Source organism: Meriones unguiculatus, chromosome 9, assembly GCF_030254825.1.
Source record: "Meriones unguiculatus strain TT.TT164.6M chromosome 9, Bangor_MerUng_6.1, whole genome shotgun sequence".
NCBI classification, from domain to species: Eukaryota; Metazoa; Chordata; class Mammalia; order Rodentia; family Muridae; genus Meriones; species Meriones unguiculatus.
This window is the reverse complement of record NC_083357.1, coordinates 18802526-18828169: the sequence shown is the minus strand read 5'-3', so window position 1 is coordinate 18828169 and position 25644 is coordinate 18802526. Positions and strand designations below refer to the sequence as shown.

Genomic DNA, 25644 nt, shown 5'->3' with positions numbered 1-25644 from the left:
TGCTTTTAACCCCTGAACCATCTCTCAAGTCACACCCCCTATGCTATTATTAATAATGCTAGCCAGCTCCTCCTCCAGAAGCCTACAATGGGTCTGCCTGACCATAAGTAAACCTTGCCTGTCTCTGTGTTGACTAAGGTTCTTTTTGTAGAGTCAGAACATGGACCTGCACAAGTGTCTTTAGAACCTGGCATATCAGCTATGAATAAATATAAAGTAATGGACAATAATCTTTCTTGTACATAAGTATACTTGGAGCTAGGAAGCCTGTCTACTGAAACTCTTGTCTCAGCAGTTAGCCATGGTTCAAATTCATTTAGAAGTATAAAAAAATGAAGGCATTTGTCATCACAATCTCTGTGGCTTTCAGATGCTTGAGAAACTGTTGAGAAGGAAGAGCTTAATAACTCCAGCCTTCTTAATGATATTGTCTGCAAAGTGTGGCAATAAGAAAGGAAAGTCACAAAAAAAGAATGAGAGATAGCTAAGCAGTAATGGGGGAGTTGTCAGCCAGTGAGGCAAAGAGAGGCAAAAGCTTTAAGAAATATGCATGTCAGATAAATTGAGGCTCATAAAAAGGGAACCTGGGCAGCCAGCCCGCCTGTGCTTCTTTCTTTCTCAGAGTGAAGCACTGACAGGAATAAAAGGAGCTCATTTGGTTACTTGGGTTTCTTCAGTTCCCAGCTAATGATTTCCAGGGATGGAATAGGGGTTGAAGAGACAGAGCCCTGGGTCAGGTTTGAGGCTGTGTTAGCTGGTAGATTTATGGATCTATTAGAGCATGGCAAATTTTGAGACTATGAAGTGCCCTCCTTTTGCTGAGTAAGTATTTTGATAAAGAACATGATGCTCAGGGTGTCTGAGAGCATCCTAGTGGGATACGGGGCAAGAGTTAGGGGGTGTCAGTTATGTGTCTACTTATGGTCTGTACTTAAGATGCAACAAGTGGAAGCTGGGTGCTACTGCCCCCCATTGCCAGGTTGCTGACTGCAAACGCTAGCTTTAGTACAGTAAGGTGTTGCTGGTGGGAGGGTGGAGTTAGCCTGGCTTGTTTTCTAACTCAGCATACATTCCTGCTTCTGCATTGTCATTCTTCAGTAGCCAGTAACCCTGGGCAACTCCAAGGAAGGGCTTATCTCCTGGTGGTCGCCCTATTATTTTCTGATGATACCCAGCAGAGTGCACTGTAGTTATTAGGCTGCTAGGAGCTCTGGACACCTGCAGGGAGATTCAGGTGCGTGCCTCCTCCTTCATTCCCATTAAACGTCCAGGTAGGCACAGAGGCTGTTTGCTTCAGTGTGTCGCTATAGCTGTGACATTTGAAGTATATAAAGGAGGACAAGACCAGCTGGGTTTGTGCTCCATTTTGTAGCAACAGCACCCTACCTCTCATATGGTCACAGCCTCCATGATCCCTGGTGTGTTTCACTTAATACGTCCTTTATGCCCTCTATGTCTGTGGGTTCTGTATTCATGCATTCAACTGAGGATGGAAAATGTAGTTAAATCTACAAAGATTTCATCTATATACAGACTTATTTTCTGTCATTGTTGCCTAATATGTCATCAAATTAGAGAGTATGAGCCGTCTAGAGATGATTTAAAGTGCCCAATGCAGAAGGTTTTCATAGGTTATGTCCAAATACCAATCCATGTTATATAAAGGATTCAGATGGTGGAATCGCCTCCCTCAGTTACACTGGGGTCACTGAACTTAATCTCTCAGTCTCTGGTGATGAGTCTTCTGAACTGGAAAGACTTCAAACCTGGGTACAAGTTCTTCCTTGCAGATTCTAGTTGCTATCTCCACTCCACATCACACCCTTAGGCATTGCTTCTTCAAGACTAGTTAGACTTCCTCTCTGTACCTGGAGCCCTGGTCCTGGCTCACCCTGAACCCAGGCTGCTGAGAAGCTTCTGTGCACTTCCTGGTTGAGTCTTCTTGGGGTAGGAACTGATTTTGCTGATCTATGCTTTCCTTTCACAGTCCTCCAGTTTCCTGCATAGGAGGTTCTGGGCTGTACGGTGTTTGTGTTGGGGAAATAGACTGGCAGATAGAATGTACCTCTATCCTGCCTCTGCTTTTCACTAGTTGAGAGACCTTGGTGAGGAACTCAGTCTTTTCTCATTGTTTACTCTGCAAAATGGGGGGGGTAGGGATAAAAGTATCTGCCTCAAAAGATTATTGTGAGGATTCAGCACACTAATGCTTCACAGTGGCTGTCACAATCCCACTGTCTCATAGATGCTAGTCATAGGATTGCAGTTCCAGCTAGTCATTATTCTCTGTTACTTATTGATGGCCCAAGTTCCAGACACATTCCGGGACATGAGGATAGAGTAGAAGAAAAGAAAAAAAAAAAAACCTGAAAAGTCATTATTCTCATAGGTCTTAGATTTGTGAAGATATGAATATATCTTCAATATAAAGTACCACTGAAACCATACATTTGATATAATTGTATGATGTATCATACAGTAGTATGATCTGTTTTTGTTGTTGTTCGGTTATTAACAGGCAGTCAGAGATGCATGCAAATTTGTGCCCATGGTGGGGGTTCTCAGCAGGTGATTGTACCTCAATGTGAGACATTTTTGGTGGTAACAACTGGGAGGTGCTTTTGGTATTTGAGAGGAAGAGGCCAGAGATTCTGGTAAACGTCAGTCTAAAATGTTAGTAGTGCTCAGGCTGATAAGGCCTGGAGTATCTGTGTTTCTTACTGTGTCCTTGTACAGCTTTCAGGGCCTTGTTCTCACTGGGGCAGCAGCGGAATGAAAAGAAGACAATCGCTGACATCAAACTCCAGTTGTTAAAGTCTTATAAGTGCACAGTATGTGCATATTAGCTTGTACATCCCCCTCCCACATACATTATTTCTGGATGACTTATAGTGACATATATGATGCATGTGCTGTCTACAGAGATGTTCGGAAATAATGAGAAGGGAAAATGTCTGCACATATTCAGTACAGAGTAGATGCCCCCATCTTGTCTTCTACTATTGTAGAACCCGCAGGTATAGAAAGGGCTGACTATGAACTATATATGTGTCACCCACAGGAAAGAGCTGTGGTCACACTTTTCCCCCCATGGTAATGTTGTATGTGATTTGACCTTGCTGCTTCTCTGTGACCAACTTTTTGTGTGAAATTCACTTTCTTGATCTTTTCCAGGGGAGATATTTCCGACTCACAGAACTTCCTCTAGTCTACGTCTGTAGTGTTTACAGGCAGAGTAGCTGACTTTCTGAGACAGCTAGTGTCTTAGGCAATGTTCTGTTGTTGTGAAGAAACAGACACCATGACCAAGGCAACACTAATAAGGGAAACATTTAATTAGGGATGACTTACAGTTCAGAGGTTTAGTCCATTGTCATCATGGCAGGAAGTATGGCTACATGCAGGCAGATGCGGTCCTGGAGAGTAATTGAGAGATCTACATCCAGATCTGCAGTCAGCAAGAAGAGAGAAACACTGGGCCTGGATTGAGCATAGGAGACTTCAAAGCCTGCCCCAAGGACACACTTTCTCCAGTAATGCCTTACCTCCTAATAGTGCCCCTCATCATGACCAAGCATTCAAATTTATGAGCCTCTGGGGAGCATTCTTAGTGAAACTGCCTCAGCTAGACTCTGCCCCTTTGCTCTGATGAATGTGGACCTATATTCTCTCCTTTATTTATGTCTGCATCTTGCTGAGTTTTGTTTTCATTTTTTATTAAACAGTATTATTTATTACAATTTATTCACTCTGCTGAGTTTTGATTCTATTCTTACTGGTTGAAGGTGGTCCTGTGCAGTCTCACCTTGACTTCTTGCGTTCACATGTAGCCTTCTAGTTTCATTTAATCTGCCTTCTTCTTTATGTTTAATTCTTCCTGACTCTCCTCAGATCCATCTGTTTGTTTTGTTTTTGTCCTTCTGTATAGGCTCTTATTCCATGAAGGTCTTGTGATAGCATCTTGTTTTTGGTACATTTGCACAATGGAACACTACTCAGCAATTAAAAACAAAGAAGTCATGAAATTTGCAGGCAAATGGTGGGAGCTAGAAATGATCATCCTGAGTGAGGTATCCCAGAAGCAGAAAGACACACATAGTATATACTCACTTATAAGTGGATATTAGACATATAATATAGGATAATCATACTAAAATCTATACACCTAAGGAAACTAATCAAGAAGGAGGACCCTGGGTAAGATGCTCAATCTTCATTCAGAAAGGCAAATGGGATAGACATAAGAAGAGGGAGAAAACAGGAAACAGAACAGGAGCCTATCACAGAGGGCCTCTGAAAGACTCTACCAAGCAGGGTATCAAAACATATGCTGAGATTCATAGCCAAAAATTGGGCAGAGTACAGAGAATCTTGTGAAAGAAGAGGGAGATAGAAAGACCTGGCAGGGACAGGAGCTCACAAGGAGAGCAATAGAACCAAAAAATCTGGGTCTTTTGTGAGACTGATACTCCAAACAAGGACCATGCAAGGAGATAACCTAGAACCCCTGCACAGATGTAGCCCATGGCATCTCAGTGTCCAAGAGGGTTCTCCAATAATAGGAACAGGGACCGTCTCTGACATGAACTCATGGGCTGGCTCTTTGATCACCTCCATCTGAGGGGGAAGCAGCCTTCCTGAGAAGGAAGACAAAGAAGCCAGTCCTGATGAGACCTGGTAGACTAAGGTCAGATGGAAGGGGAGGAGGACCCCCCCCCATCATTTGGACTGGGGGAGGGGCATAGGAGAAGAAGAGGGAGGGAGGATGAGATTGGGAGGGAATGGGGCATGGGCCTACAGCTGGGATACAAAATGAATAAACTGTAATTAATAAAAATAAAACAAAAATTAAAAAAAAACAAAAAAGAAAACAAAACAAAAAAATCATCTCCCTGTCTGTTTTTATTATGCTGTCAGGTTAGTTTTTTTGTTTGTTTTTAGTCTGACTCACAGCATATACTCACCATTCCTTCTGGATCCTTACATTCTCTGCCCAGGATATGTTTTTCTTTTTGCATGAAGTATATCCTTTATTAATCAACTCCCTTAAGTTTACTTTTCTGAGGATAAATTTTTGTGCCTATCTCCTTGAAAGATTGTTTTATTAAATATAGTTGTTTTGCTCTTAGCACATTCAGCATATTATTTTAATTTTCTATAGATTTTATTAACAAAACTAAGTAGTTACTCTAACTGTTTGGTCTTTACTGGTGATCTGCCCTCTCTCCCTGGTTGACAAAGGAATATTAAGTGACTTTGTACAGGTTCACTCTATGTCTTTGATAATTTTTAACCACTCAGTTGAGAAGTACTGAGTTTTAAGTACTATCTTTATGCTCCCCTCCCTTCTCCTCTTCTTGCCCCCAGTCTGGGATTAGAGTATACACTTATAAGTTCTTCTGTTTTCCATGTCTCTGAGTCTCCTGAGGTTCTTTTCCACTTCCTTCACAGGAATCGACCTCTTTACTTTTTTCATCCCATGTTCTTCCATTAAAACCTTACTATTATTTTCCTTGATGTTGACTCATAATCTACCAAGTTATCAAGCTCTACTTTTTGTCCCTCTCCAATGCCTTAATACAGCCTACCTCATCCTCCTTTTTATTGTTTCTTTCTAGCATTTTCTGTCCTTTAAGTGCTAAAGTGCTAACATGGTATAGAGCAAAAAAAAAAAAAAAAAAAAAAAAAAAAAAACCAACAACAACAACAACAATAACAAAAACAAAAACAAACTTGCACCTGGAGGTCTGAAGACCCAAGATAAAGTCTGGGGTCTACCTTCAACACCTCCATGTCCTTGGGAAGTCCTGAACCTCAGTACTCTCCATTACAATATGGTGATAATAAGATGGTATAAATACTAGATGTAATAGGGAGGTCATAGTATATTCAGCTTACACCCAATTATGGCCCTGACATGAGTTTCTCATGACCCTTAGTACAACCTTTGCTCTTCATGCCACAATATTGAAGCATTTATAGGAGATTCATGATGAGAGAACTGGATGCCATTGTTAGGACTCAAAAATGTAGTAATGATGTAGTTCCTAGAGTAGGAAGCACCTCACAATGCACAGCCTTGTTTTAAAATAATTTCTGTTGCTGGAACAGAATGCCTGGACAAGTAGCAATTTAGGGGATAAATGATTTATTTGGCTTACAGTTTTAGATGATAGTCTGCCACTGTAAGTTGAATCAGGGCCAGGGACTTGTACATCACAACTTCAGTGAAGAGCAGAAAAAAAGGTGAAAGTGTGCATGCTTAGTGTTCACCTAGGTTTCTCGACTCTTATACAGTCCAGGATTCCAAACCAGGGAATGGTGCTGCCTACTTTTCTGCTGGGTCTCCCACCATGAAGTTAAGACATTCAAGACAGTTCTGCATAGATATGCACAGAAGCGAGTTGGAAGTAGGTAGTCCCTCAGGTGATTTTACATTGTGTCAAGCTGACAATTAAAACTAACAATCACAATCAATTTTTCTGTGCCTCTTATATAGGGTCACTCTTCAGACCAACTCTGACATAGGACAATATACTTTCTTTAGTTCTGTGGCTAGGCAGTCTTCCTTCTCCTCTTTTATCTCCTGGACTATCCATGTACTTTGCCTGGTTAGGGAGAGCTAGCCATCTTGGTTGCCATTAGTCCTAAAACATGATGTGAGCAGTAGCCTTCAAGCATACTGACTGTCTTTAAAAGGGGTATTTGGCAGTGTGTGTACATATGTCCCCTGCCTAGGCACAGGGAACATAAAGGGTGTGTGCCTTGTCAAGTAGGCAAGTAGGTACACAGAGTTGATGTGCTACAATTCATTTGCTCTCCTCAAACAGCAGGAAATGAGATGGCCCCAACACCCAACAACTATCGTCAGGATCAAAATCAACCAACCAACCAACCAACCAACCAACCAACCAACCAACCAACCAACTAAAAACATGTGAAACCTTTTACTGGGCTTGAAAACCATAATGTACCTGTGAAATAGACTTGGGTTATAATCACATAAATATCAAAGAGCACTGGAGAAGTTAAGGATTTGGCAGAAGATCTCTTGGTGGGGGCAGGTGTTGAAGAATGTATATACCTCTTCTGGCTCCCTCCCTTCTCCCTACTTCCCTGCTCTCCAGAGTTTGACCCACCAAATACTTGGCTTTTCCAGTCACCTGGATGAAGACAGCTTTCAAGCATTTCTAGGGTTTGCTGCCAATGTATAGGTAATTCCAAGGCAAGACCTGACTTCTATGCTGTGGTGGTGCCACTGGACATAGGTTGAAGCACATTAGGAGGTCCTAGTCCTTGTGTGAAATGGAGTTCCATTATTTTTCCCACCAAGGAACTTGTGCTCAGTATGCATAGGCACTCAGAGAAAGCTTAAATCATGTGCAGGGGCTGCATGTAAGATTGTAAACACATTCAAAGCATTATGATTGTGCATTATTTTAGAGTGAGTTTTATTGATGAAAATTTTGTATTTCAATTCCACAAGGTTACATCTTCCTGCCTTAAGGGAAAGTGCTATTCAGGTTTCACCTATTGTACCAGGTCAATGTGGTATGGTCCTCCATCATTCTGGCTAGTCATTAACTCTGGGCTTTAAGGCTCTGTAGTATTTGTAATCAATAGATGCTATAATTCCAGTTCATTAGTAATTCCTTGCTTACCTAATTAATCCAAATTAGCCTGGTTTAATTTGGAGAAGAGCATGCTCCACTCTGGTCCTTTTAGAAATGTTGTCCCCAGGCTTATAGCTGGTTGTTCTGGGTCAATGTACTTTTGCAGCAACAGGAAGGGACCATCCAACCCCTCCCCCCCCCTCAAAGGCTTTCTCCTCTCTTCCCACACCCTAGACAGCAGGGTTGGCCTATGAATTGAGCCAAAGAGAAAGGAGTGGGGAATGACTTGGCAGTGGAATAGAAGAAGGTACAGAACCTATTTTAACTATTTTCCTTTCCTCTCTTCTTTTAAATTAGGAATTATTAGTCGAGAGAGTGCAGAAGACCTTCTGGAGAATATGACAGAGGGAGCTTTTTTGGTCCGGGTCAGTGAGAAGATTTGGGGTTACACCCTGTCCTACCGCCTGCAGAAAGGATTCAAGCACTTTCTTGTGGATGCTTCTGGGGACTTCTACAGCTTTCTGGGAGTGGACCCTAATCGCCATGCCACCCTCACAGACCTCATTGATTTCCACAAGGTATCCCTCGTTGAAGTGTTAGTAGGGCATGGAATTGGCAGAAACTCTGGCTGAGGAGAGCCTGGAGCAAGTGCAGCAGGTACAGGCTCCAAGCTAAGGCTGTAGGGTCTCAGTGCTATGGTGCGTTGGGGTAGAAGAGGCCAACGGTTGTCCAGGGCAGGCCTTGGGGCCCAAGTTCTTCCCTATGCCCCATGTCTTGACCTGCCTGGTGTACATGTAATTTTATTTTATTTATTTTTTTTTTCATGTTTGTAGCAGCTTTATTTGTTTTTTTTTTATGTTATTTTTTTTTTATTTTTTTTTATCAGTTACATTTTATTAACTCTGTATCCCAGCCGTGTCCCGATCCCTCATTCCCTCCCAGTCCCTCCCTCCCTCCCTCCCTCATCTCCACCGTGCCCCTTTCCAAGTCCACTGATGGGGGGGACCTCCTCCCCATTCATCTGATCCTGTTTTATCAGGTATCTTCAGGACTGGCTGCAAAGCCCTCCTCTGTGGCCTAACAGGACTGCTCCTCCCTTCGGGGGTGGGGAGACCAAAGAGCCAGTCATCGAGTTCCTGTTAGAAATAGTCCCTGTTCCCCTCACTTTGGGAAACCAATTGGTTACTGAGCTACCACAGGCTACATCTGAGTGGAGGTTCTAGGTTATGTCCATACATGGTCCTTGGTTGAATGTCAGTCTCAGAAAAGACCCTGTGCCCAGATGTATTTGGTCCTTGTGGAGCTCCTATCCTTTCCCCATCAGACTAACTCCCCTTCTTTCTTATGATTCCCTGTACTCTGCCAAAGGTTTGGTCATGAGTCTTTGCTTTGAAAACACTGCTAGTTAGAGTCTTTCAGATGCGCTCAGTAGACTCCTGTCATACGTTCGATGCACATCCCATCTGTCTTTCTAAATGAGGATTGATCATCTTACCCCATGTCCGCTCAATTGATTATCTTTTTTAGGTGTATAGATTTCATTATGTTTATCATATCTTATAGGTCTATATAAGTGAGTATATCCCATGTTTGTCTTTCTCCTTCTGGGATATTTCACTCAGAATGATCTTTTCTAGATCCCACCATTTGCCTGCAAATTTCATGATTTCCTCCTTTTTGATTGCTGAGTAGTATTCCATTGTATAAAAATACCACAATTTCTGTACCCATTCCACCGTTGATGGACATCTGGGTTGTTTCCAGGTTCTGGCTATTACAAATAGAGCTGCTATAAACATGGTTGAGCAAGTGTCCTTTTTGTGTACTTGAACAAACTTTGGGTATATACCTAGCAGTGGTATAGCTGGGTCTGTAGGAAGCACTATTCCTATTTGTCTTAGAAAGCGCCAGATAGCTTTCCAGAGTGGTTGTACCAGTTTACATTCCCACCAGCAGTGGAGCAGGGTTCCCCTTTCTCCACAACCTCTCCAGCATGTGTTATCGCTTGAGTTTTTCATCTTGGCCATTCTGATGGGTGTAAGGTGATATCTCAGGGTCGTTTTGATTTGCATTTCCCTGATGGCTAATGAGGATGAGCATTTCTTTAAGTGTTTTTCTGCCATTCGATATTCCTCTGTCGAGAATTCTCTGTTTAGCTCTGTTCCCCATTTTTTAATTGGATTACTTGGTTTGCTGCTTTTCAGCTTCTTTAGTTCTTTGTATATACTGGATATTAGTCCTCTGTCAGATAAAGGGTTAGTGAAGATTCTTTCCCAATCTGTAGGCAGTCATTTTGTTTTGATGACGGTATCCTTTGCTTTACAGAAACTTTTCAGTTTCATGAGGTCCCATTTATTGATTGTTGCTCTTAGAGCCTGTGCTGTTGGTGTTCTGTTCAGGAAGTTGTCTCCTGTGCCAATGAGTTCTAGGCTGTTCCCCACTTTTTTTTCCAATTGATTTAGCGTATCTGGTTTTATGTTGAGGTCCTTGATCCACTTTGACTTTAGTTTTGTGCAGGGTGATAAATATGGATCTATTTTCATTTTTCTGCATGTAGACATCCAGTTGGTCCAGCACCATTTGTTGAAGATGCTGTCTTTTTTCCATTGAATGGAATTGGCTTCTTTGTCGAATATCGAGTATTCATAGGTGTGTGGATTTATTTCTGGGTCTTCTATGCGGTTCCATTGATCCTCCTTTCTGTTTCTATGCCAGTACCATGCAGTTTTTATTACTGTTGCCCTGTAGTACAGCTTGAGATCAGGGATGGAGATACCTCCAGATGATCTGTTGTTGTACAGGATCGTTTTGGAGATTCTGGGTTTTTTGTTTCTCCATATGAAGCTGAGAATCTTTTTTTCAAGGTCTGTAAAGAATTGAGATGGTATTTTGATGGGAATTGCATTGAATCTGTAGATTGCTTTTGGCAGTATGGCCATTTTCACAATGTTAATCCTACCAATCCATGAGCACGGGAGATCTTTCCATCTTCTGATATCTTCTTCTATTTCTTTCTTCAGAGACTTGAAGTTTTTCTCAAACAGGTCTTTCACTTGCTTGGTTAGGGTCACACCAAGGTACTTTATGTTATTAGTGGCTATTGTGAAGGGTGTTGTTTCCCTAATTTCTTTCTCAGCCTTTTTGTCTTTGGTATATAGGAGGGCTTCTGATTTTTTTGAGTTGATTTTGTATCCTGCCACTTTGCTGAAGGTGTTTATCAGCTGAAGGAGTTCTCTGGTTGAATTTTTGGGGTCGCTCATGTATACTATCATATCATCTGCAAATAGTGACACTTTGACCTCTTCCTTTCCGATTTGTATCCCCTTGATCTCCTTTAGTTGTCTTATTGCTCTGGCTAGGACTTCAAGTACTATGTTGAAGAGATATGGGGACAATGGACAGCCTTGTCTTGTCCCTGATTTCAGTGGGATTGATTTAAGTTTCTCTCCATTGAGTTTGATGTTAGCTATAGGCTTGCTATATATTGCCTTTACTATGTTTAGGTATGTGCCTTGTATCCCTGATCTCTCCAAGACTTTAAACATGAATGGGTGTTGGACTTTGTCAAATGCTTTTTCGGCGTCTAAGGAGATGATCATGTGGTTTTTCTCCTTCAGTTTGTTTATGTAGTGGATTACATTGATGGATTTCCGTATGTTGAACCACCCTTGCATGCCAGGGATGAAGCCTACTTGGTCATGGTGGATCATATCTTTGATGTGTTCTTGGATTCGGTTTGCAAGTATTTTATTGAGTATTTTTGCGTCAATGTTCATAAGAGAGATAGGCCTAAAGTTCTCTTTTTTTGTTGGGTCTTTGTGTGGTTTAGGTATTAAGGTGACTGTGGCTTCATAGAATGAGTTTGGTAGTGTTCCTTCTGTTTCTATTTTGTGGAATAGCTTGAGGAGAATTGGAGTTAGCACTTCTTTGAAGGTCTTGTAGAATTCTGCGCTGAAGCCATCTGGTCCAGGGCTTTTTTTGGAGGGGAGACTGTTAATGACTGCTTCGATTTCCTTGGGAGATATAGGGCTATTCAGTCTTTCTACCTGATCTTGACTTAGTTTTGGTAGATGGAATCTTTCCAGAAAATTATCCATTTCATTTAGATTCTCAAATTTTGTGGCATATAGGCTTTTGTAGTATGACCTAATAATTGTTTGGATTTCCTCAATGTCTGTGGTTATGTCCCCATTTTCATTTCTGATTTTGCTGATCTGGATAGTTTCTCTCTGCTTTTTAGTTAGTTTGGCTAAGGGTTTGTCTATCTTGTTGATTTTCTCAAAGAACCAGCTTTTTGTTTCATTGATTCTTTGGATAGTTTTATTTGTTTCTAGTTGATTGATTTCAGCCCTTAGTTTGATTATTTCCAGCCGTCTGCTCCTTTTGGGTGTATCTGCTTCTTTTTGTTCTAGGGTTTTCAGTTGGGCCATTAAGTTGTTTGTATGTGATGTTACGAATTTCTTCTTGCAGGCACTTAGTGCTATAAATTTTCCTCTGAGCACTGCTTTCAGTGTGTCCCATAAATTTGGGTATGTTGTGCCTTCCTTTTCATTGAATTCTAGGAAGTCTTTAATTTCTTTCTTTATTTCTTCCTTAACCCAGCTGTCATTGAGTAGTAAGTTGTTTAGTTTCCATGTGTGTGTCGGCTTTTTGTTGTTTCTGTTGTTGTTGAGGTCGAGCTTTAGTCCATGGTGGTCAGATAGTATACAAGGGATTATTTCAATCCTTTTGTATCTGTTGAGGCTTGCTTTGTGGCCCACTATATGGTCTATTTTGTAAAAGGTTCCATGGGGTGCTGAAAAGAAGGTGTACTCTTTTGAGTTTGGGTGAAATGATCTGTAGACGTCTATTAGGTCCATTTGATTTAGGGATTCTGTGAGTGCTTTTATTTCCCTATTTGGTGTCTGTCTAGTTGATCTGTCCCTTGGTGAGAGTGGAGTGTTGAAGTCTCCCACTATTAAGGTATTAGGATCAATGTATGATTTAAGCTTTAATAATGTTTCATTTACGAATGTCGGTGCTCTTGTATTTGGGGCATAGATATTCAAGATTGTGATGTCCTCTTGGTGGATTTTTCCTTTGATGAGAATATAGTGGCCCTCCTTATCTTTTTTGATTAACTTGGGTTGAAAGTCTATTTTATTAGATATTAGGATGGCTACTCCAGCTTGTTTTCTGGAACCGTTTGCTTGAAAAACATTTTTCCAGCCCTTTACTCTGAGGTAGTGTTTGTCTTTGTTGCATAGGTGTGTTTCTTGGATGCAACAGAATGTTGGATCCTGTTTCCTTAACCATTCTGTTAGCCTGTGTCTTTTTATTGGTGAGTTGAGTCCATTGATATTGATTGATAATAGTGACCAATGCATGTTAGTTCCTTTTGTAATGGAGTCGATGATCTAACCCTGATTCATTGCTTGTTTTCTTTTCATTTTTGTTGGGACATTATCTGTATGCCCTGTTTTCTTGGGTGAATTTGTTTTCATTGGATTGGAGTTTTCCTTCTAGTATCTTCTGTAGGGATGGTTTGCTGTGTAGAAATTGTATAAATTTAGTTTTGTCATGGAATATTTTGTTTTCTCCATCTATGTTGATTGAAAGCTTTGCAGGGTATAGTAGTCTGGGTTGACATTTGTGATCTCTTAGAGTCTCCATGATACTTGCCCAGGCCCTTCTGGCTTTCATAGTTTCTGATGAGAAGTCCGGCGTGATTCTGATAGGTCTACCTTCATATGTTACTTGGCCTTTTTCCCTTGCTGCTTTTAATATCTTTTCTTTGTTCTGTAGATTTAGTGTTTTGACTATGATGTGACGTGATGTGTTTCTTTTCTGGTCTAGTCTATTTGGAGTTCTGTAGGCCTCTTGTATATTTATGGACATCTCTTTCTTTAAGTTGGGAAAATTTTCTTCTATGATTTTCTTGAAAATATTTTCTGGACCTTGGAGTCTGGAGTCTTCTTTTTCGTGAATTCCTATTATTCTTAGATTTTGTCTTTTCATAGCATCCTTGATTTCTTGGATATTTTGTGATTGGAACTTTTCTGATTTTACTTTTTCTTTGAGAGAAGTATCCATTTCTGCAAGTGTGTCTTCAGCTCCAGAGATTCTCTCTTCCATCTCTTGTATTCTGTTGGTGATGCTTACTTTTGTGGTTCCTGATCTTTTCTCCAAGTTCTCCAGCTCAAGGGTTTTCTCATTTTGTGTTTTCTTTATTGATTCTAATTCTGTTTTCATGCCTTGCACCATTTCTTTCATGTGTTTGAATTTGGATTCCTGTCTCTCTACGATGGCCTCTATTTCTTTTTTCATTTCCTTCTTATATGCCACTAATTTTTCCTCTACTTGTGTATCTATTTGTTTGGCTATGTTTGCCTGTGTTTCTTTAAGGATATTGTCTATTTCTTCTTTCTTTGCCTCCAATTGACTGGCCATCTCTTTGAAAGACTTGTTCATTTCCTCCTTATGAGCCTCAAATAATTGGGCAAGCATGGCTTTAAAATCATTTTCCTGTGCTTCTGCTGAATTGGTGTATCCATCGATTTTGGGGTTTGCTGGTGAAGTCATGATGTCCTGATTTATGTTGGAAGTGTTCTTTCGCCTACCTCTGGCCATTGGCTTATCTGAAACCTTCCCTGCTTGTTTTTGGATTCTGCAGATCAGACTGGTGCTGTCTCTCTCTGGTGTCTGGAGAGTTCTTCAGGAAGCTGAGCACTCTCAGCGTGTGCTGAGGACTAGCTGTACAGGCAGGTCTCTTGGCCGAGATCGTGGTATCCGGGGCTCTCTGCTCTCTGGTTTGGCCCTGCTTCTTTGATGTGTTCCGCCAGTTCTGTGCTGCTGTCACTGCCAGGTTCTGAGGTCTTGCTGCAGCTGGAGATTTCAGGGTGGTCACTTCAGCAGGGATGGGGTAATCAGGCTCTCTGTTCTCTGGTTTGGCCCTGGTTAGTCTTAAACTGGAGGGCTGTGGTGCCCCGCCAGTTCAGTACTGCTCCGCTGCCACGTCCTGCTGTAACTGGAGACTGGCTTGCTAGTCCCAATGCTTTCTGGGAAGTCCTGGGATCTCTTCGTTGTGCTCTCCAAGCTTGGGAGGCCCAGCGCCTGGTGTGTCCAGGTTGTATGACGTTTCTGCCTGGTTTTGGTGAGTATATAGCGTATTCTCTGTCACTGTGGGATTGGGCGGGCCGTACCGTCAGTGATGGCGATCCTGCGGAGCTAGTATGGTGTCTAGCAGATTCGCGCCCTGGGAGGATGGTGCAGCCGCTGCGCGAATCTGGGACTCCGGGGTACGTACTGCTGGCTTTTGTCTGCCGCTAAAGTGGTTGGGGCTCCGTCTCAGCGGTTGTATACCGCAGGCAGTTAGGTCTGCGCTGAGAAAGATGAGTCCGCTGTGCCGCTGTGCCGAGGAGGAAGGAGGTCTGGGGGAAGGGAGTGCAGCAAGAACAAAGGATCTTTTCTCTCCCTCCCCAAGCAAGTCTCCGGGTGACCGGAGGCCAAAGTTTTCACCTCCTGCGATGTTCTCTGGTGTTCAGAAAGCCTCGCTGTGGTTTTCCTGGGTTGGGGGTCCTTCCATTCTCCAACTTAGAAGATCAGGTATCCCACTGCTCAGAAACTGTGTGTGCTAGTCGCCATCTTGGCTCCGCCCCCCTGTACATGTAATTTTAATCCCAGGCCTCTCTCCCTGAGTACCTGAGCACTGCCTGTTAGCACAGGAGATGAGAGCTGGTACCCTGTCAGAGCCTTTGTCTTAATTTCAGGAACACTTCTCTGAAAAAACTCCTACCCAGGACTCTGGCAGCATTGAAGCTAGCTGGAATGCAGCAAGCAGCCATGTGCCTATAGAAACTTACCTCCACAATTGAGTCATGACAGTTCTTGTCTAAATTTGCTTTTTTACTTGGGACATGGATGACCTTGGCCATGTCACTTAGTCCTACTGCTTTTGTTGCCATTACAATAGAGCACAATACATCAGAAAATTTATAAGGAAAATAAACCCATTTTTCACCCCTTTGGAGTCTGAGAAGTCCAAAATGGAGGGACTGTCATGGAGAGTTTTTTTTTTTTTTAATACATCATCTCCTGGAAATATGTGGAAGAACAAAGGAGGGTAAGAGGTAGAGAGAGGAAGAGAATGGACAAATGTAACAGGGGACACATCTGGGTCTATGGTGATGGCTCAGTGGGTCAACTGTGTGCTATATGAGAAGGAGACCTGATCTCAGATTCCCAACACCCATATGGAAGCCACTGATGCCAGCATAACTTGTTCTCCATTGCTGGGTTGAGGGTGAGGTGGTAGAGATAGGCAGATCCTGAGGGCTCATTGACCAGTCTGTGTAGCCAAAATGGCAAGCTCCAGGTTCAGAGGAGAGACACTGCCTCAAAAATCAAGTTGGAAAGTGACCTCTGGTCTCCACACTTTCCTATGTGCACAGGCAACCTCACTTGTGTATACACATGTACATGCACACATCTCTCTCGACCTCTCTTTCATACAAACACATGCATGCACACATGCAGACACAGGGGCCAAATTTACTCTATAACAAGGATCCCAGCCCTGAGACAATGGCTTTGATCCACTTCTGGAGCAGAGCTCTTAGGACCTGATTGCCTCTTCTGGGTCCTATCCCTTAAAAATATTAAGTTGCAATTATGCTTGGAACACATGCTTTTGGGGAGCACATTCAATCCATAACATTGAGCAGATGAATATACACACAGTGCTTATTTGAAATCTTGTGGACTTCCAACTATATTGTATCCATAGTGGATACATACTAGACACTGTACCCTGTGATCCTGTGCCCACTATTGTCATTTGTCCCGCCATTGAATCACCTCAGGAAAGAGACTGTCTTGCCAATGTCTCACACATATCATAGTGAGAAGCAACTATTGTGTTAATGCAGTTGTTGGCAGCTGTCATAACTGTAAGAACAGTTGTACCTCAGCAACTGTACCTCAGGAAGACCTGAGGGATTCTGAAATAAAGTTATGGGAACTTCAGGTCCAATATCTAATTGAGTTTCACAGGTGTAGAAGGAGTCACAACTTCTTGCACTGGGATTTTGCTGCTAAACGGTCTCTTCAATTATATATTGCTTTCTTTATTTTATCCATCCACAGAAGTCTTGAGAGATATTTCCTTACTGGCTTATGAATAAAGCTCATAGAAAATTGCCTGCTTAGCCAGGCATGTTGGGAAAAACCTGTAATCCCAAACTGTGGATACTGAGGCAGGAGAATCACCAGTTCAAAGACAGCTTAGGTTATGTGGCTATAAGCAAAACAACAGCAGCAAACAACACCAACACCAACAAAAATAAGATTACACCAAAAGCAGAGAGAGACAAAAAGAGAGAGGAGAAAAGAGAGAAAAGAAAATTGTTCATTTAGATACCTGGGCCAAGAGTACTGCTGTGGATCTAGACTGGGTCAGGGTGCATTTTTACTTGTGTTGGAAAGGGCCTTCTCACAGTCAGAGAAAGGTGGAAGGAAGGAAGTGTGTGGATTCTGGTAGCACTGTTCTGGGTCAAGCATACCAGCCCTCATAATCATGGTGATCTCTCTGTTATGGAGACATATTGACCTTTTTTCACAGACCAGGAAACCAAGACCCGGGAGGCCCAGACACTTGGCTAAGTTCCAATGGCTGGTACCAGCTGCAGTCAGGAGTTAGGCTCCCAGAGGCCTTCCTCTCCAGTTTGTGCTTCTCACTGAGCCCCAGTGTTTGTTACTCTTGTTCAAAATAAACTACTTCAGCAGCTGTGTCTCCTTGTCTTCCCCAGTGTTTCAATCAAAGAGTCAATGCCCAGCTCCTAGGGCAGGTTCTACACAGAAAGGCCAGACCAGATATCTCTAAAGGCCTTTATTCATTCCAAATTTAAATTTTGGAGATCAACATTTTCACTTCAAGCTCCACACAGAGATATCACCTATGCCCACCTGGAGGTCTGGTGGTCAGTTTTGATAAATTAAATTTAATGACATCATTAATTTATGATTACATTAATTATGTCAGCCTCATTCATTTCAAGCTCTTGATTGCATCTTCTAACTTGCTTTACTAGCGTGTCATGTGTTATGTACTAGGCAGTAATACCAAAACTTATGCACATAAGAAAATATATAATTTTGTGATTTTTTACAACATATAGTTCAATAATTTAACTATCAAACTCCATAGTTAATAAACTGTAAGTGTTTAAAGACATGGTCCGCGATATCAGAATGTCAGGTTTAAATCCCAGCTTCTTTACTATGCATGGCTTTGGGCCACAACTCAGGCTTTTGTGGCTCAGTTTTCTCTTCAGTAAGTGGATTCAGTAACATCCCTGGAATATTTCAATGACATATCACTGTTTAGAGTGATAAAAATTATTCTTGTCATTTCAACATCATCAGTAGGAGCTGTTTGTTATTAAAATGTGGTTAGGAGGGGTTGGGAATAAATATCAGGTATTAGTGTATGCCCAGCACAAAGCCCTGTATCTGAACCCCAGCACTGCATAAACAGGTTGCATAGGCAGATAAGTAAGTCTGTAATCTCAGCACTCAAGAAGGGGGAGAAATAAGGATAAAATGTTCAATGTCAGTTTCAGCTACATAGTGAGCTTAAGGGCAGAGCATAAGAACGTGTCTCAAAAATATGCCTGGCAGATCTTTCCACATTAGTATATTTACCAGGAGTTGTAATGCTCCATGGATTCCCTCATATGGGTGTAGAGTACAGATTAATTACTCATTCCCCTCTTGTGCCCATCTTTCCACCTTCCAGTTTCATGATCAGGAACAGTGTTTCAGTGACTTCGTCACTATGGATACATATGCAGCATTTTCCAGGATTGATTCCTTGAACTAAAGTTGCTGGAAAGAAAAGTATGTACATTTTAATTACAGAAGACCTGCCAGATTGCCTTTCATAAACATGGCACCAATTCATGTTTTTGCCAGAACTATATGAGGCTGTTTTTTCCCATCAGATGGGCAGACATTATAGCTCACTATTGTCTAGCTTGCATTTCTCTCATGGCCACTGTTGCTGAGATGTCTTTTAATATACTTAATGGCTACTTCCGGTTAGTCACCGTAAATTGTCTTTTCTTATTCATGGTCCATGTTCTATTTTTAGGTATCTTTTTATTGATGTTACAATTTCTGTATCTACCAAATTGCTCTTTAGTTTTATCTATTCTGCTGAAAATATTTTTAATTTAAACAGTCACGTTTCTCAATAGCATGCTCAGTTTTTTTTTCTTCTTGTAACCAGCCTACTCTTCTTTTATGGATGACTTATTTTGTTGACATAGTGTAGATCTCTTAAAGCTTCCCTTTGTTTTCTCTATAAGTTCGGTATTTTCTTAGAAATCTGTTTTGCATCTTTCTGTTACAGTTGATGTGCTCCTTAAAAGCTTCAGTAGTGAGACAGTCTTCCAACTTTCAATCTCAAGTTTATTCATGAGTAGGCAATTTTTGTTTTTCAGATGCAGTGCTTTCTGTTGTAGGCTTGGAGCCAAAAACAAGTAGCTCTTTGAGGGGTATGGCAATGTCTGTGGTTTCAGTATCCTCAGCTTCACCAAAAACAGTGGCAAACTTTTATTTGGAGTCCTGTTTCTCACCTGTCCCAGCCTGCACTTCTTCTCAGACCATATGTTTGTTTTTCAACAATTCTTTCACATTTTCACTTGCTGGTGGTCTTCCTTCTTATTTTCTCACACTATAAAGATGCATTTCTTTTTCTTCCCCTCCTCCTCCTCTTCCTCCTCTTACACTTTCTCCTCCTCTTCTTCCTCCTCTTTTTTCTTGCATATCTTCTTAAAAGGTTTCCCCTTTTATTTCTAGAAAGTTGAGTGAGGGGGAGGTAGACGCATGGCTTTAATCTTTCTGTCTCCATCCATTCTCTACCTGACTCCCCATGAATGTTTATGTCTCTTCTGGATCTTAATTGTATTTCCTTTCTTCTTTTTCCCTTTAGGAGGAAATCATCACGGTTTCAGGTGGAGAGTTGCTGCAGGAACCCTGTGGACAGAGGGATAGCCCACCAGACTATCACCTGTTGTTTGAATGATTTGTTTTCCTCCTCTTCAAACTCCTTCGAATATTTTGATTTTGAACTGAGCTTAAGAATGTCCCAATTCAAACCTCATGGTCTTCTGGATGACCAGCATTTATTCTGATGAACAACTACATTAGTGAGTCTCCAGAATGTGACCTACGAAATGTGACTGCATTTGTGAGACTGATCCAATTCTCAAGACAGAAACCCCAAATAACAACACTCCTGGAGGCCTGTCTATCATAACTGTGCTAAGCTGAACTCCTAGAGAGAATGGATCACATTTTAGTAACCCAAAGCAATTCCAGTGCCGAACCTTACATTTAACATAGGTCCAACACTCAGTAAATATTTGTTGAGTGAATGCCCTTCTGAAAAACTCCCAACACCAATGTGCAATGGTTTCTAGCAAATTATTTTTATACCATTTCATAAAGTCTCAGAGATAACAGATACAGGCTTGTTACCTACTTCCATGGAAGACAAAAATGTTGTATCTTTCTTAGTGTTCATGGGCTTGTTGGTACCATCATGGGCATTACCTAACCTTTCTAAGCTCAGCTTTCAGAATGGGTGATTGGCTTTGTGTTGTCTTCTTTCTTTAACTACTTTTACCTCTCTCTTCCACCTTACCTCACATCTTGGCTCTGGATTTGCACTACTAAGGTAATGATTCCATGTTCATGTGTACAGGTCTGGGATGGATTATAAATCCAAGGATGGAGTTTAGATACTTGATGAGGCCTTTGCTGTCTGGAATACTCTCTGTGTGCTCTCTACTTAAAGGCTTAGCTCTGTTGTCATTTTAATTTTTCTGTCTCCTTAATCTGAGCATGTTGTTCATATTAATGAGACTAACCTCCCAGTAACTCAGAAGCTCTCAAGTATGATCTCTAATTTGAGCATAATCATGTTGTTCCCTTATGGACACAGACAAGGAGATAGCAGATGTGACAGCAAGATTGCAGGTTCTGAAATCTGGAAGGCTTCAGTTCCAATCCACACCCTGAAAATTTCTGACATTCTAATCCTTACAACACTGGGTACATATAAAAGGATGAATGAACTCTGGAAACATTAGGAAACTATACTATTTGCCTTGAGAGTTGTATCATAGGAGAAAAAGACATTTTTATTCTCTACTCAAGCTCTTGGCTCTTTTGTTTCTTGCATCCTTGGCTACGTGTGCCATTGCTCACCCCCATGGTTATTATTACAGCAAGTTTAGTGTGACTGACTCTGCTTCTACTTTTTCACCATGTTTTTCAGCCTCGTGTTTTTATATGCCAATGGTACTTTGCCACACATGGTTATTTGGAGGGTATTTATTTATTTATTTATTGTCCTTTAAACAGTGTTTTCTTTATTATTAAGAATTTCATATATCTATACAATGAGAAATGATAGTATTTATTGTTCCCTTTCTCCCATATCCAATCCTCCATATCCATACCAGTATATTCTCAGTATCATGTATATATATATATATATATTATAAAAAACAATCACTAAACAAAATTAGTGCTGCCCATATGTGCATGAGTATGACCTTTTACTCTACCATAGAAATATACTAGCAGTCACATCTTTAAAAAAATGAGTGACTGTGTCTTCTTCAGCAACTATCAACTATTTATAGCTCTTCAGCAAGGGCTAATACAAGAAGCCATCTTTTATAGTCAGTTTCTTCTGTTGAAGTCTAAACAAGATTTACATGTAGCATACATGAGTACCACTATGCTTGGCTTCCTTCTTTGTCCCTCTTCCCCCTTTGGTGGAAAAATGGCTACCATTTATTTACCCCCCAGTTGTTACAGTGAACCCTGGGTGAATGGGATGCTCAGGTTGGACAATCACTTCTTCCTTTATCCTCCTAAAAGGACTGTTCTGAAGGCCAGCTCTTGATGCAGCTTCTTAGAAGACAGTCATGCAAGATGGGGTAGCCAGGTCCATCAATATCCCTATTGTCACTCATACTCTGTCTCTTTCCTCTTTGGGAAGCTCTTCTGGGATGTCACTCTTGAGTCAAGTAGCTATCTTTTCCCTTTTGGAAACTCAAGATAAATGCCTACCATAGAAATACATATTCTGCCTTTTTTTTTTTTTTTTTTTTTTTTTACCTTGAGTCTGGGTCTTCCCATATAGCTGAAGCTGGCTTGGAAATCATTATGTAGCTTAAGTCTAGTCCTGAATCCATGATCTTCTTGTGTTAATCTTCTGAGTGCTGGGAGGACAGGTATGTGGTGGTATCACAGCTGGCCCCAATGTGTTAAATAATACCAGTTTTACGTGTCAGTTCCATAGCTTCTCTCCAGTCAGCCTGTGTCACTACATGAGTGAAATAAGGTTATGATGCAGGGACCCTGCTTTCTGAACCCTATGGTACTCTCAAACCATAGCCAAGTTTTATTCTAATTGCATTATTTCTACCAGGACTCAGAAGACCCACTTTTGTTCTGATTTCGCTATGTACCAGCTATGTGAAGTTGGTCAGGCCTCTGAATCTCATTACACCTCCGTGTAATTAGGAATAGGATTTTTTTTTTTCTGTGATCATCATTAGTTTCTTTCGGCTGATCACTTAAATGACAAACAGAAAATGTCTGTCCAGATGAAAGACCTTGCTACCCACAACCACAAAGCAGCAGCTTCCTGCCTAGCAGTGCTCTGTCAGGGGATTCCACAAGACGATTTCCCACACGCTGGAAGAAAGTTCCAACAGAAGCCTTGAAAAGAATCCAGGATGGGTTGAAAACCTGACATCCTGGACTGTGGTTCATGTCTCCTGCTAATTAATATGTGAGAAATAACAGCTGAGTTTTCCATCCCTTGCACATTTATTTCATTTTTATTTGGGGCCTGCACTTTCTGTATGTCTCATATATTTTAGGTTTTACCTGGCTTTCAAATAAATTCCTTGTAAGTTGTCCTGCAAATGAAATTACTGTCTGGAAAACTGCAATTTCATCTTGAGAGTTTTATTATGCTAATAAATGTCAGAATTCTCAAATAAAGGAATGGCCTTCTTTTTTTCCCCTGAGCCTTACAAATATAATGAAAAACAGTCAGTCAGCTCCAAGACTCAGCAGAAGGAAAATTTACAATCTATAACTAGAAAGAGAAGCTGTAAAAAACAATATGCATCTTAATGGAAGATAAATTTCAGCAAATTAAAGGGCAAATTGGGGTGCAGATTCTTGGAGATTCCTGCGTGGCAGGTATTCTTAGGGGATATTTAAGCATTCGTGTGCTAAAGTGGGGCTAGGGAGAAAGTAGATCTTTAGAAACATATGTGGTGGTGATGAATTGGGGCTTGGGGGACTTTGAGATCATGGTCACCTGTTGCTTTGGGCCTGGGGTGGCACTATAGGGAATGGTGGGAAGAATGTGGTAGAGGAGGTTTGTTTAACTCATGGCAGTCAGGAAACAGAGAGACAAGAGTGGCCAGGATCTCAGCAACCTCCTCAAAGGCACACCTAACTTTCTCCCTCTAAGCTCTGTCTCTCAAAGGGTCTGGCTCCTTCCAAGTAGTGTGTAGACCAGGGACCAAGGTCATAATACATAGACCTATGGGAGACACTTCCAAACCACAGCACTCAGAAAGGATTTGATGCTCATTTGTGCTGCTGTCATTTGGTCATTTGGTTACTGTAAATAATGCTAATTTGAACATAGGTATGGATCTTTTGACAATTATAATATCCTTAACTTCTTTTTTTCAAGACAGGGTTTCTCCATGTAGCCTTGGCTCTCCTGGACTGGATTTGGACACCTTGAACTCACATAGATCCAGCTTCCTCTGTTTTCCCAAGCACTGGGATCACAGGAAGCACACCCAGCTATTAATTTTTTTTTCATACAGTGTATTTTGATCATATTGCTCCCCCTTTCTCAACTTCTTCAAGATCATCCCTACTTCCCTGACCATCCAACTTCATGTTCTCTCTCCCTTGCTTCTCTCTTTCTCTAAAAATACATCAAAGACATCAGAAATGCATATTAACACACATGTATCAACAAGACAAGCAAGGCAAGGCAAGACAAGACAAGACAATATAAAACAAAACAAAAAGCACTAAAAAAAAAAAAAAAACATTGGATCTGTTTTGTATTAGCTAACTACTTCTGGGCATGAGACCTGCCCTAGAGCCTGACTGATATACACAGTGGAACTTCATAGGAGAAAACTGATTTCCATTTGACAATTTGTATCAGTTGCGAATAGCATTTTGGTTAGGGGTGGGACCTTTGGTCCACCTCTCTTTTTCAGTGCTAGAAGTTTTGTCCTGTTATGATTATTCTAATAGCTCTAGAGTGTGCAGATTCAGGCCTCATAATACTGAGTACGCGTTAGTCTCAGCTCCCCGGTCTTGGTTAGCACGCTTTCCCAATTTTCCCTCTCCGTGACCTTGTGATTCCTCTGTAATGTTTTGTTTTGTTTTGTTGTTGCAGGGTCAGTCGGCTTGACGTTGGCTATGTGTGTGTTTCTAGTAGGCTTGCACTGATGGGGCATAGAGATGACATTCATAGCACCATCTGTGGCAGACACCAAGGAAGGCTCAGTGTATTGCTTTGCAGTTCTATGATGACCAGTGGTGCTGATTGTATTAGTGACTTTTCTATTGCCTCGATAAAACACCCTGACCGATGCAACTTAAAGATGGGAAGGATTTATCTGGATATGGTTCCAGAGGGATAAGAGTTTCTCACTGCAGGACAGGGAAGCGCTGCCTGCACCAGGCACAGTGGCAGGAATAGCTGATAGTTCACATTTTGAACCACAATCAGGAAGTGAGTGAAGCAGAGTGGAAATGGTGCCAGTCTTTAAGCTCTCAAAGTGTGCCTCCAGTGACATTCCCTCCAGCAAAATCCACACTTTCTAAGCCTCTCCAGATAGTGCTAGGAACCTGGGATCAAGTGTTCAGACGCCTGAGATTATGGGTGACGTCTCAATCAAACTACCACACTTATCTTTTCTCACACGTTTGTTAGCCACACATCAGTATTTTCTTTTCAGAAACATCTGCTCAGATCGTTTGCTCATTCAACAAATTAGATTATTTACTTTTTTTGCAGTTGTGTGCTTTTTTTCTATTCTACATATTTACCCCTTTGGTGTTTGTTGCTATTGTCTTTATTCTGAATATTGTCGCTTTATTCTGTTGGTTGTTTTCTTTGCTCAAGAAACTTCTTAGTTTGACACAATCCTATTTGTATAGCTTTACTTTTGTTGTCTTTAGTTTTGTTACTTTTAGTGATGTTGAAAAACCATTGCTTATATTGACATCCTGAAATGGTTCCCCTACGTAATCACCATGGAAATGCAAATCAAAATCATGATGAGTTATGAACTCACCCCAGTGAGAATGGTTACTTGCCTCAAAGTAAAATGTCCTTATTTGTGTGTGCGACACACATACTCTTACCAGTTTATCATACATAGCCCGTACATGTTCAGTATTGTCAACTAATATAGTATTTCAAAATGACTCAATATTGTGTCTGTTCTTGCTGAGCCTCATCGTGGGACTTCTGGCTGTGTTTTTACCCATGTCTAGTCTCATTTCAGAGGATGAACTCAGAGACTTGCTGATCTGTAAGTTCATCTCCCGGGAGACCGTTAAATGGGAACGATTGAAAGGCAGAGCCAAAAGCAGATTCAAAAGTACTTCTTACAGATGCTCTTCTGTAGGACCCTTGCTCGGCATGCATAGAGTTTCAGTATCAGAGGAAAGAGGTCACAAGGGCCTTCTAGAAAGAATGTGAAGGAGAGGAAACCAAAGGATGTGAATCCTATAATGGGCCCTTTACCCACTTCTCAGAGACATTCTGCTCATCCTCCAACACCTCTTTTTTATCCTTTGCCCAAAGGGGTATGGAAAAACAGGAGGGTTTGAAGGAAGAGTGATCTCTTAGGGGCTTTAAATGAAATCTGAATTGAATGTCAAGAAAAGAATGGATGAAGTCTCCAGTGAAAGG

General features: G+C 41.3%; 1 protein-coding gene across 1 annotated transcript in view; it reads left to right on the top strand.

Annotated features, from left to right (window-relative positions):
- Sh2d4b (SH2 domain containing 4B) overlaps positions 1 to 20976 on the top strand; it is a 78403-nt gene extending 57427 nt beyond the window's left edge. The window contains exons 7-8 of the mRNA XM_060390920.1: positions 7971 to 8191; positions 19585 to 20976. Coding sequence (XP_060246903.1) covers positions 7971 to 8191; positions 19585 to 19677 — 314 coding nt within the window. The 3' untranslated portion in view covers positions 19678 to 20976. The remainder of the gene's footprint in view (positions 1 to 7970; positions 8192 to 19584) is intronic.
- The last annotated feature ends 4668 nt before the right edge of the window (positions 20977 to 25644 follow it).